The 13271-nt window shown below is 41.7% G+C and overlaps 1 protein-coding gene across 2 annotated transcripts; it reads left to right on the forward strand.

Annotated features, from left to right (window-relative positions):
* The first annotated feature begins 575 nt into the window (after positions 1-575).
* lrp3 (low density lipoprotein receptor-related protein 3) lies at positions 576-11676 on the forward strand. 2 transcript variants are annotated; one of them, XM_016666691.1, is made up of 7 exons: positions 576-1042; positions 4394-4550; positions 4680-4885; positions 6079-6695; positions 7267-7739; positions 8375-8507; positions 8595-11676. In XM_016666691.1, the coding sequence occupies exons 1-7, from the start codon at positions 940-942 to the stop codon at positions 9312-9314; spliced, it is 2409 nt and encodes an 802-aa protein (XP_016522177.1). In that variant the 5' UTR covers positions 576-939; the 3' UTR covers positions 9315-11676. The 2 variants fall into 2 exon arrangements, with proteins under 2 accessions (XP_016522177.1, XP_007543202.1); XM_007543140.2 differs by having other exon boundaries at positions 577-1042; positions 4412-4550.
* Positions 11677-13271: the final 1595 nt, after the last annotated feature.

Raw genomic sequence — 13271 nt, forward strand, 5'->3', positions numbered from 1 at the left:
ACAAAAGACCACTTACATAGAGATTTCTTCTTTTTCAAAATAAATCGTTGTTGATGTGAAACAACATTAATATGATTTATTTGTAAACGGAATGCCTTTTTTAATGTTGTTTTTTAATATGTTTTTTATGCTGTTGATGCTAATGGGGAGCTCAATAAACATAAACATTTTATAGCTATATTTTTGACTTGATGTTTTTAGAAAATCTTCATATTTGTCACAAATAATTAGTTCACATCAGTTTTACTCGATTTAAATGAGCATGAATTTATTTTTAGAATTTTAAAACGCTGTTGCTTTAAAAAATGTAAGTACACACTTTATTCGTGAACTAAAGTTATTTTCAATAAATGATCACATAAATCAATGCATTCATAGCATAGATACAGTGCCTTCCAAAAGTATGAACATTTATTGACCTTTCACACGTTTGTCATATTACAACAACAAACTTTAAAGTATTTTTTAGTATTTTATACCGTCATGTAAAGCTAAAAAAGTAGAAAAATTAAAATTAAAAATAACAGCTGTTTATGTAAATATTACGATTTATCGAACACAGTAAAAAGAAAAAGTGAACAAATGTGGAAAAGTTAAAAGGCTTTTGAAAGTTTAATTACGTATCTTTAAAGTTAAATTAAAATAAATCAGCAGACACCGCACAATAGTTCATCAGCGTTAGAACACCATGATCCAGCCTCTTAATTTGAAAAGTTGAAATATATATATTTTTCCCCTCCAGTGTTGCTTTTATTTTGAAGAGTCGAACCGGAAGCCGCGTGACTTGCGCAGTCTGTCTTTCTTTCCCTGCTTTGCTCCGACTGCAAAGGACACAATGCACGTTCCCAGCGCGGAGCGGCCGGCGGCGTGTCGGAGCTGACAGCAGATGCTGGAGCCTCGCTGCGTCCCAGATGCGGAGCCCCGGATCCTGAGCGGACCATGGGGACGACACAGCCGCCGCCCCCGCCTCCGCCGCCACCGCCGCTGCTGCTGCTGCCGCTGATCGGACTGCTGTTGTGCCGCTGCGCCCCGCTCTGTGCAGGTGAGAAAACAACAATCCCTCCTTCCTTCCTTCCCTCCCTCCCTCTCTCCATCCATCCATCCATCCATCCATCCATCCATCCATCCATCCATCAGCGCAGACCTCCCGTTTTTATACCCGTGTTCCTTCCATTCATGGAGGCTTAATGAACCCGCTTCTGATGCGTTTCTTATTAATCACACCTGAATAAACCTGAATAAACCCGGGGCAGCGGTGTTCCTGCCGCCGACACCGTGCAGAGCCTTCAGAGGTTTCCATGTTGTGATCTGCAGGAGGAAGCAGTGTCAATCATCCTGCCGAGAGCATTGATCTGTGGTGGCTAAATGATCAGGGCGAGTGTAGAAACATGGATGCTCTTTCACAAACGTGATGCTGCTATCAGCATTACATCACTGCCTCTCTCTGCAGCCCCGCTCTTCCTCCTCCTCCTCCTCCCGTCTCTGTGTCTCTGCACCTTAATGGAATGACCATAGAGTTGATGCTGAAGCTGCAACACACGCTCTTTAGAGGTCTGTGTGTGACTGAGATAAGTGATTCACACACCTTCCTAGTTGAAGACAGAAGACAGCAGACACTCATCATGATCGGCTTCATTTATGGCATTTTAATGACAGTTTAAACTGAAATTAAAGGACACAGCTGGAATTCATGATTAAAACCAAGAAGTACTGATCTATTTTTGGATTAAATAATCAAATATAAACACACAGATTGTTTTTTTAAGCACAGTTAAAGTTTCAAGAGAGTTGGTGTGCAGTTTTTAAATCTGCCAACATCTGCTCTGTGTGCCGCACCAGATGTTTCACCGTCTGATTTTGTTTCCTTAAAAAGCCAATTTTCGCTGAGGTTTTTATGTTCTTATTCTTGTCTGAGCAGTCACTAAATACTGTAACAAAATCGCTAAGTTGGAACTGCGACTGGCCAGTATAATCACCCTGCTTTATCAAATCCGAAACCACTTTGACCCTGAGCATAATGCAGCCACCACTATGCCTCACAGCTAGTATAGTTGTTTTGGGTGTTGGGCTCAGTTTTCTCCTGACTCCGTCCCTGTTGTGATTAAAATCCAGGTTTATGCCAGTAAACCAACCATTTTTTTTTTTGGAGTGGCTTAATATCACCAAACTGTAATATATTTATGCTGATTATGAGTGTGTGCTACTTCCTGATCATTGCTGTGTTGGATTGTTAAAGGAGGAAACAGTGTGACTGAATTATGAAAAATGAAAAGACCTCCACCCTGAGGCTCTCTGGTGACAAATGCAAATAAAAATAAAATAAAACATTAAAAAGAAAAAATGTTTGTATGTTTATTTTATTTTCTTGAAAACAACAAACTGTACTTCAATGCTAATTTTTTTTAATTGTGCGATACTTTTATTTTTTGAAGAATATGAGAATTTAAATCAAAGTTTATAATTTTTTTTCTCATGTTCAAACATAAAACATCTTTCCTCTTTATTTTATCTTAAAACTGCATAAAAACAAGAACATCAGGTACTGTACATAAAACAGTTCAGAAGCTTTCGCTTGATTCATATCTACACAGCTCTGTTACGATCCAGTCGCAGCGTTTCATTCCCGCTTCCTGTCTGGACTTTGACTAGGCCGTCGCAAAGCAAGCTCCAAATCCTCCTCCCTCCGCCGCTCTGCAGGTCGGTCGGTCAGTGTGAGGCGTTTGGCGCCGCCGCCGCCAACATGGAGTGAACGGAGGGAGCAGGAGTCCAGGGTTGCTGTGGCAACAGAACACATTCTGCAGCCCTGCTCGATGCGCGTCCAGACACGTCGTGTTAGTCGATATCCATCACTTAGCTTTTAATGACCCCACACACACACACACACACACACACACACACACGCACGCACACACACACACACACACACACACACACACACAGAGACTCCTCTAGCTTCACTCTGCTGCTGATTCACTGATAAAGTGTGAAAGCCTTAAAAAAACAAGCTCACACACCCTCGGCAGAACCGAGTCCATCTCTGGGCGTTTTTTATCGCAGACATATATATTCTCCAATCAACATCTCGAGTTGTGGCTCAGAAGCTTTTAGCTGGATTAGTTTTTAAATCTGCCAACATCAGCTCTGTGTGGCGCACCAGATGTTTCACCGTCTGACTTTGAAGAAAAACAGAAGTTGATTTTAAAGTAGTGGGTAGTGACCCTAACCCTTACCCTGAAAACCTAACTGAGGGAGGTTTTCAGGAAAAGCGGGTTGAATCTGAGGCGTCTGTTTGTTGCAGAAGCATCAGGATCCCTGAGTGAGGCTGCTGAAACTTCACCGCCTCACTCTGACGGGGGAGTTGCTCCCTGGAGCAACGGCACCACGGCTACAGAGATGCCGTTGCCTTGGTTGCCAATTTAACTCCTTCTGGATCTCTTTCAATCTACATTCACTGCAAAAGATAAATGAATAAATCTTACCAAGTGTTTTTGATTTAATTTCCAGTGTAAATAAGACAAGTAAACAATTCTTTAATATTGATTAAAAATGTTGCATATTATTTCACTTGCAAGACATTTTTCCTGCTACAGGAGAAATAATCTGCCAGTGAAACTACTACTTTTTTTTTAAATCAATATTAAGAAATGATTTAGAGCAAGCTGCTATATCTTGTTGAAAAGTTCTGTGTAAGTCAGTTTTGTCCTTTTTTTAAAGTGTACTGAGATGTTTTCACTAGAAACAACAAAAATACTTGATAACATTTTGAGTTTTTTTTTTTTTTAGTTTTTTGTTGGGGTTTTTTGCAGCATTAGTAGCGATCAGTAGTCCCCAAAATCTGTCATGTTGGTTTTTAAAACGTGAAAAGATTTAGTTTCAAATATTTGTAGGCACAGCTGAGCACATTAAGTGTCATTTTCAGTAAATCTACTTAAAATTAGAACTTTAAATCTATTTACTGATCAGACTTTGACTTGTATGTTATATATCTTAAAGCATAAGATGCAGGTGTGTATATACAGGGACTAAAATGTGTATTTTAACAAAAATATAGATATTTTTAAAATAAATATATGTAAAGCATAGACGGGGTAAACAGCAGTCACAGATAAATGGCAAATTAAAAATAATAGTTTAGGGTTTTATTAATTATATTTGATGATAAACTATAAAATTATTGAATCAGGACAGTTTCAAATGCAATTTTTTCTGTATTTGTGCTAGTTTGTATTAATCCTTATCATATATTTTAAATTTTAAATTAGAACACATGCAGGACATTTTGCTTAATAAGAAAATGTATTTTACAATTCATTTTCAAATGCATTTATGTGAGGGAAATAGCGCCATATAATATATATTATATTATGATTTCCTGCTTATGGTAATGGTTCAGTGTTTTGGTGTGTTGCAGCGGCCTGCACAGAGCAGGTGGAGGTCCACACGGAGCGGAGGGGGGTCCTCTACAGCCCGGCCTGGCCCCTAAATTACCCGCCTGGCCTCAACTGCAGCTGGCACATCCAGCGGAGTCCAGGGGAAGTGATTACCATCAGGTAGGGTCCCTGCTGCACATGCGCAGTAACATTTAATTTCTCCCAGCAAAAACAAAAAAACAAAAAAACAAAAAAAAAAAAAAAAAAAAAAAAAAAAAAAACACCAACACAATCCGTCCTGGGCTCCAGCTTCCGTAACTTTGACCTCATGGAGTCGGGAGGATGCTCGGCGGACTGGCTGCTGATGACGCCGACGCGCAGCGGAGAGTCCAGGCTCTGCGGTTCCGTGCTGCCCCCTCCTTTTATTTCCACCAGGGGGCGCGTTTGGCTCTACTTTCACTCTGGGAGCAACAGCGCGGGCCAGGCGCAGGGCTTCCGTCTCTCCTACATCAGAGGTGAGAAGGGAACACTTTCTCTGCGCTCCAGTTTGCAAAAAAGATATTCATACTCCACAAAATATTTCACTTCACAGCCAGACATGACAACAGACACTTAAATGTGTTTAATTGGGATTTTATGTGATAAACTAGCAAAGAGTGAGTGTAAACTCAAAGGATATTATTGCATGTTTTTCTATATTTAACGTCATGACGTGCCTTTCAGGGCTGCAACTAAAGATTATTTGAGCAATCGATTAATCTATCAATCATTCTGATGACTAATCAATTAATCAAGTAAAAAATTTAATAACATAATTTTTTTTAGTGTATAGTTGATCATTTTTAGCAAAGGATACATTTTTATTTTTGTTAATCTATTAATATTTAAATAGAAAAATGTGCTCAATTTTTTTTTTTTTTATAATTTTTTTTTTCTACAGAATTTTAATCAGGTGAAGCTAAATCTGCCACTTCACTAGTTCTGGTTTCAAGTGGCCTTTTTTGTGTTTATGCTCAAGTTAACGATTCATTAGTTACTGAATTAGTTGACGATTATTTCAATAATCAATTCATCACGATTAATCTGATTAATCATTTAAGCCCTAGTGAATTTGAATGATATATTTGATATATATAAATTGGCAAGAAGTTTGTAATTATTCTGCCTGTTGTTTACCTCTGACCTGCTGAAACCTTCACAGAGCGACTGGATTCATACTGACACTGAACTACACACTGACCTGGTCACTGCCTTCCTGTTGAATCCTGCTAGATTAAAATCTCACTTCATAGACAGTCTGGGATTCCTCTCGTTTACTTGGATTCCATCCAGTATTTTTTTTCCTACCGAACCAATCAGCAAACAGAATCAGAAGTTGTCAATGACAATGTCGATTTTCTGTTTTAGAATTGTAGAGTCTGCCTGACCTGTAGTTTTAGCAATGGCAGCGGAGGAAGTGAACAAAGGTGCTCAGTCAGTGGAGAATGTTTATTTACAGCAAAGGCTATTTCTGATCAACTTTATAACGTCGAACTCGCGTCCTACATATTTCATGGCCAAACCTTGGGTTTTGGATAAAATGTAAAACTGAACAGAGTCGACGTCTCCAGGAGGCAGCCAGAGAGCCCAGACTTATGAAGCTAAGTGTAGAACAGCGGTCTGGTTTTTACACACAGCTGGACTCTGCCTGGGTTTCTGCCCTCTGCAGGTCACCTCGGTCAGAGCAGCTGCCAGTCAGACGAGTTCCTGTGCGGGAACGGGAAGTGCCTCCCTCGCTCCTGGAAATGCAACGGCCAGGACGAATGCGGCGACGCCACAGACGAACACGGCTGCTTCCCGCCTCCCACCGAGCCCCTCCCCAGCCTCTGCCCCCCAGGCTCCCTGCCGTGCACCGAGGCCCAGACCACCCGCTGCCTGCCCGCGGCGCTCCGCTGCAACGGGGACCGAGACTGCCGCGACGGGAGCGACGAGCTGCGTTGTCCGGACACCACCTGCGGCAAGCGGCTGAGGAACTTCTACGGCTCCTTTGCCTCGCCGGACTTCTTCCACACCGACCGGAGTTCCGTGACCGAGCTGAGGTGCTCCTGGCTGCTGGACACCCAGGACCCCAAGCCCATCATGCTGCAGCTGGACCTGCAGCTGGGGCCTGGGGATTCCCTCCACGTTTACGACGGCCTGCTGCAGCGGGCGGAGCATCTCTTGCAGGTGCTGTCGCATCACAACAACCGGCGGCCAGCGCTGCTGGAGTCCAGCCGGGGCCAGATGAGTGTCCTGTACATGGCGCAGCCTCACAGCCCCGGGCGAGGCTTTAACGCCACCTATCAGGTGCTTCGACGTTCCTAAGCTCCATGACACAGTGGCGCCCCTAAGAGGGTGACTAGTGGGGGCCATGACCCCTTTCTCCCAACTAAATAAATTTATTATTTATTTATTTATTTCATTCCTTTATAGTTTAAAATGGACATGTCACATGTTGATTGAAACAAAAGTTTGAACTAAAAATGAGAAAAAATAAATCTTATGTATTCTACCCCTTCCTCTCAAAAGTCAATGTGAGAGTCAATGTGCCCTTAGAAACTAACCATAATTAGATTTGTTTGTTTGTTTAGTTGTTTTGTTTTTTAAATCTCTGATTCTCCCAAATCATAATCTTATATTTTATCTTTCTTAGTAAATCTTTTTTGCACGTGTTAGTAAAATACTATTATGCATTTTAAAAATAACTTGCAGAGTATAATCTATTAAGTTATTAAATAAATTTATATACATATATATCTGTATCCAGTCCATCTTTATCACCACCCCTATGCCACAGTTGTCATGATGACTTGTTTCTGTGTAGCCAAGCAAAGCCTATACGTTTATTTGATGTCGTATCCTTTCCTCCGCCTCATAGGTCAAAGGTTACTGTTTCCCCGGAGAGCACCCGTGCGGCAGCGAGCAGGGCTGCTACTCCGACCACCAGCGCTGCGACGGGTACTGGCACTGCCCGTCGGGCCGCGATGAGGAGGCCTGCGCCGCGTGCCCGGACGGGGAGTTTCCGTGCGAGGGAGGCAGCGGCGCGTGCTACGCGGCATCCGAGCGCTGCAACAACCAGAAGAGGTGTCCGGACGGCTCGGACGAGAAGAACTGCTACGACTGCCAACCCGGAAACTTCCACTGTGGCACCAACCTGTGCATCTTCGAGACGTGGCGCTGCGACGGCCAGGAGGACTGCCTGGACGGCAGCGACGAGAGGGACTGCCTGGCCGCCGTGCCCCGCAAGGTGATCACGGCGGCGCTGATCGGCAGCCTGGTCTGCAGCCTGTTGCTGGTCATCGCTCTCGGCTGCGCCCTCAAGCTGCACTCACTGAGGAACCGAGAGTACAGGTGAGGGATATCGCAATCCTTAGCAGTAAATCTACGGCTTAGATTTACTAATGCGTGATAAATTAAAACTAGCTCAATAATTTCCATTTGCACGATGGTTGGTTTTTCTACCATTATTATTATTATTTGCTTTTGTTTGTTATTATTTATTTGTTTATTATTTGTTTATTGGGTTTTAAATTTATGTTTTCATTGAAGAAGACTTTTTTTTGACCTGATTCTCTGGGGGAGCCGGTGTTTCAAGAGAGGGACATGACCCCCATTTGAGATCACCACTGCATGGACTGTATGCATGCAACAGATCATTTTATGTGTTAAAGCATTTCATCATTGATCCTTCTTTTTGACACATAACATTTCAACAAACCTATCCTGACGTATGTGGTTGTAATGAACCAAAGTGAAGAAAAGGTCAAAGAGAATTAATACTTATGCAAGGAACAGCATCAGTGTTGATTTAGCTTTTGTCTTTATTTATTTTTTGTTAGTACAACATGGTTTTTTTTTCTTGGCAGAATACACAGGAATACCTGATTGAGTCTAATACTTTTAACTGGAGCTGGTGGAAATAAAAAATGATAATTAATTAAATATAAAACAGGTCGTCTCGTTTCTCACTGTTGCTCTAATTGCAGAGCGTTTGAGACTCAGATGACTCGCATGGAGGCAGAGTTTGTTCAGAGAGAAGCCCCCCCTTCCTACGGCCAGCTGATAGCCCAGGGTCTCATCCCCCCGGTGGAGGATTTCCCAGCCTACAACCCCACCCAGGTAACACCATATGAGGTCTGTGTCGTGGAAATGTACGGTGACACAGCACAAGACATAACCTTTATTTCCGTTCCTCCCTGCATTCAGGTGTCGATGCTCCAGAACCTGCGGCTGGCGATGCGCAGGCAGATCAGGCGTCACTCGACCCGCCGCTCCTTCTCTTCTTCCTCCCGCCGGCGCCTCGGCCAGCTGTGGAGCCGACTGGTCCGCCCCACTGGTCGAGCCAGGGGCCACGCCACCCTGCTGGATCCTGCCGAACCCGCGCAGGTCACGCTGGGGCTCCACAGCTACAACACCGTGAGGGAGGAGGGGTCCCTGGCCGCTGCTGCTGCGCGAGACGCGTCTGAAGACGGAGGCTCATGTTCAGCTGTGGTCGACCTCCAGGCCAGCGCGCCCGAGAGCCCCGCGTCGCCACTGTCCCCGCACTCTGTGAACAGTTCTGACTCTGAGGCACCGTCGCCCGTCGGCGGGGTTCCCCTGTCAGACCCAGCAGCCCCTCAGGCGGCTGCTGCTCCCCCCTTCCACCGCCGACCATCAAAGAAACTGGTTCTGGAACTCGCAATTAACCTGAAGGGCGTTTCCTTGAAACGCTACTCGCCCGTGGGGCCGTTTTCCCCTGTGTCTCCTCCTGTGCTGGAGAGCAGCTCCTCGACGCAGTCAGAGCGACGTCACCCTCAGGGTTCAGCGGTGTCGTCACCCTCTGAGAGCGTGCCTCCGTTAGTGGAAGAAGACGAATTTGACGGCCATTTTTCTGTGGACGTGCCAAGTGAGGAAAGGAGTGAGGTGAACAGAGAAGGAGCAAGCTGACTCAGCAGGTTCCACACAGCGAGGAAGGTGAAGACTCAGGGAGGGAAGTGCCATGAAACACGGAAAGCTCTCGGTGGGGGAAGACCAGATATTGCTCCAATCAAGTGTCCTTCTAATGTGTCTGAGACCTTTCCTTTTCACTGACAGTTCATATTCTGACTGCTTACTACTCTATCCTGATGTGAATAAAACCAGCAATGTATGTTGTTAATTTCTTTGTGAAGCTCACTGAGTATTTGAACAACTCTGATCAACCTGCTTAGGCCAACACATAAAAAAAAAAAAAAAAAATCTACTGAGCAAGCCAAAACAGCTTCGTGTTGCTACCCAGAGCCATTACACACCGCTACTGACTGTGAGCCGTGGAAGCCTATCGACAAACTTCTTCCCCTCCCTCTCCTACAAGATAATATTTTACGGTAATTTTTAACATTTGGTCGCAGTCTGCCACATTTAGGAATGAAGGTGGAGATATTTATTGGTTCTGTTTATTTATTGAAAAGGTGAACCATTATTTTAATCATTACTCAATCAATGCAAAAAGACAGTTACTACTTACCTGGTTAGTTTTATTCTCACATCCTGTCACTGGTTTCTCATTCTCATGATGTTGATTGTTGTTAGCATAATTATGTTTGGTATTTATTTATTGCTGCTTTGTGATGCACCATCTTCAGCTGAAGGCTGGAATAAACAGCCTCAGAATTTAGTTGTAGCTTACAAGAGAACATTGCATAACAAGCTGGTTAATAAGTCAGGATATGTGTTTGGTTATCTAGCCTCAGGTTAGCTACTCGACAGACATGTACGATTCTACTGTAGTTTTACGACAGCCTACGAGTGATGGATGGAACTCCCTTTAGTTTCAAAGGCAGGATTTTGTAAACGCTTTTCATAATCGGAAAAAATAAATATTCAGCCGAATTTGTCTTTCTTGTAAGCATGAGGAAAGTACAAGAGCCTTTTCAAGCCAGCTCCGTGGCAGTGTGCAAGCAAGAGGTGGGGGAAGAGGAGCGCTACACTCTATGCTTGACGTAACCAGAAAAAATTCTGGTCACTCCAGCACTTTCTTTAATAAAGAACCTTAAACATTTTAAAAGGTATGGAAGATTGTGAAACTGAAACTTTTTCGAAACCTTGGTTTACCTCGATACCAGCACTAACACCATGACTAATCCGAATCATGTGATGTGTAAGAAGTATGTTAAAATTTTACTGTTTTGACATAAAGAAATTAGTTGGTTTTATATTTAAAACAAAAATACGTGGTCTCCTTGAACTGAATTAGCCAACATGAATGCTTCAGCCACATCACATTTATAGTTTAATGGCTGTTAGCTGGCAGTTAGCTAGCTTAGCATACAGATTGGAAACAGAAAATGCTAGATTTGCAGTGGTTTGCGCTTTTTCTTGTCTCTGTGTTGAATTGGATACTTGCGGTTGTAATATCTATCAACATTTGTCAATATCAATATTTTTCTTAAATGTGTGCAGTGTACATTAGCAAGTTAGCTTAGTGAAAAATTTGAAAATTGGAGGAAGGGATACATTTTGCTGCTTTCTGTTTTCATTCTCTGTTAGGTTAAACTAACAGCTTTCTTCAGGTTTTATAAGTGAGGTTCCTCAAGATGTTCTTTTACCTCATGTGCAACTTGGCCTAAGCAGGGATGCAGTTAGCTTAGCACATTTATTAGCAATTGGTAAAAAAAAAAAAAAAAAAAGACTAAGCAGCTGTTTCCTCCTGGTTTTGAACTTTGTACTAAGCTAATCTTGCTACAAGCCTTATATATTATATATGTAACACTAATAAGTTTTTTTTAATGAAACTTATTTTAACTTATTTTGTGAAATATCAAGAAGCAGGCAACAGATTCAGCTTGAAAGATTTCTCCTACGTTTCTGCTGGCAAATGTATTTTCAACACGTTTTTGGATACAGCTCAACTTTTTTGCTTTTAGCATTTCTTATTTGCTACGTCATGAATTTTTAAATACCCAAACTGGGGCGAATACAAAGGTCAAAGAGCCCGGATGTTGCCTGTAAATGTGCGCACCACATTACATGTTCTTTTGCTTGAATAATCCAAACTTTCTCTATGCGAGTATCCCCAATGATTGTGAAGACATTGGAGACGAACGGTACGGATCCGACATAAACTTCTCACTACGCTCTGTTCGTGGAACTGCTCGAGAAAATGATGGAAAAAAAAATTATAATATGGGACAATAAAGAAAATAACTTTTTCAGTTTTCGGTTAAGACTTGTGTGACTATCTTCCCTTTTCTGCTCATGTCTATGGCGCGTTTTGTAAACGCCATTTTTCGCTGGCAAGAGCCGCTTCTACCAATTACTGCTGGACTACTATAGATTGTAAACGTAGTTTTTCTATTTACCTATTGGAACTATCGCGCCAATATTTTTGCAGTAAAAAGAAGGAATGGTTTAACTTTGCCCAAGAAAGCAAGAGACATTGTTAGGAGCTTAACCTGGGTTCATGAATGAAACTTATTTTTTTCTTATCCAGCTTGCTGAATGTTCCATGCTACCTTCATCCACAGGCTTTGCCAACCTATTCATACCTCTTGAACACACATTCACATTTGGTCACGCGTCATTCAACCACACTGTATTGGAATTTGATATGATACACCAAAACAAAGTAACAAATTGCTTTTGAAGTGGAAAGGAAATGGTTTTACAAATTAAAATTTGGACAGTGTGTCATGATTTTTTTGCAGTCAATTTTCTGAAGGAAATCATCACCAGAGCGGGACACTATGACGTGCAGCGTTACCTTTAAGTCACATATAGAGTATCGGGGTGGCTTACTCTATGTATGATTAAAAAAAAAAAATTAAAATATTGTTTTTTAAAACCCTGTAAAAACGAATATGAATATTTTTGCAAAGCACTGTTCTTTTTTTTTCTTGTACTTTCATAAAAAAAACTGCTGCGTCATGTCATGTCATGGTTTTTCTGTCAAAACTAATTTGACAGCCGTGGTCGACTGTTTATGATATTTTGCCTTCCTGGACGCGGTACGTTGTGATTCGTTCAACTGGACGGTTCGGTTCGGTTCCAGTTCACCGCTGCATCAAATCGACTGTCTTCTCAAAGGGGAAAACGATTTTGGTTAAACGTCGTGTAAATATGTTTTTGGTTTTTTTTCCCCCTCTGGTGACATTTAAAATCTCAGTGATCCACATGTCCACATGTATTATTTGGAATTGTTTAATAAGATTTTGTTGTGTGGGTAATCTGAAAAAGGTTAGGTTTCATTTAACCTCCCAGATGAATTAAATAATTTCCAATATGTTAATTCCCAACATTAATGTTAATGTTTTTGTTCAAGCATTGCTGAGTTTCACTGAATTAGGTCAAGAATAATTTAAGGTTTGTAATTTAGGTCGGGTTGTTATTCCCATCGAAGTCTGAAGCTGAGTTTGTATTGTTATTTTGAGATTCTAAATTTGGACACTTTTCTCCGAAAATGTACATCAAGACCTACTGATCAAAAACAGTGTCACAGTTTTGATGTGCCTGAATGAATAAATAAATAAATAAATAAATAAGAGGTATAGTTTTCCCTCAATTCTTTAACCAAGTGATGCTAAAACGGAGTTTCAAATTTCTACAAAAACACAGAATGCAGCAGGCACTTTGTGTACATAATATCTCCTGATACCAGCTGTCATTTCTGTCAGTACTACAGTAAAATATTTGGTCACAATGCTTTGACATGTGGATGTGCTTATTGGATAAAAGTGCAACTATTTAGACAAAATAAGTATAAGTAGAATTCTAAGGCAAACAGTTTGTGTACATAATTAAGAACCTTTACATTAGTAATTTTCACCAACTTAAAAATACTGAGCAGCAACTAGCAACCCCAACTTGGACGAGGTAAAAGACAATAGATTTAACAGTAAACTTTTCAAATTCAAAAACACTCTTTCG

Source organism: Poecilia formosa, unplaced genomic scaffold (assembly GCF_000485575.1).
Source record: "Poecilia formosa unplaced genomic scaffold, Poecilia_formosa-5.1.2 Scaffold775, whole genome shotgun sequence".
Lineage (NCBI taxonomy): Eukaryota > Metazoa > Chordata > Actinopteri > Cyprinodontiformes > Poeciliidae > Poecilia > Poecilia formosa.

Coding starts and splice junctions, on each gene's coding strand:
- lrp3 (XM_016666691.1), top strand. CDS start 940: ATGGGGACGACACAGCCGCCGCCCCCGCCTCCGCCGCCACCGCCGCTG. Junction 1,043..4,393: donor CTGCGCCCCGCTCTGTGCAG/GTGAGAAAACAA, acceptor GTAATGGTTCAG/TGTTTTGGTGTGTTGCAGCG. Junction 8,508..8,594: donor CAGCCTACAACCCCACCCAG/GTAACACCATAT, acceptor CCCTGCATTCAG/GTGTCGATGCTCCAGAACCT.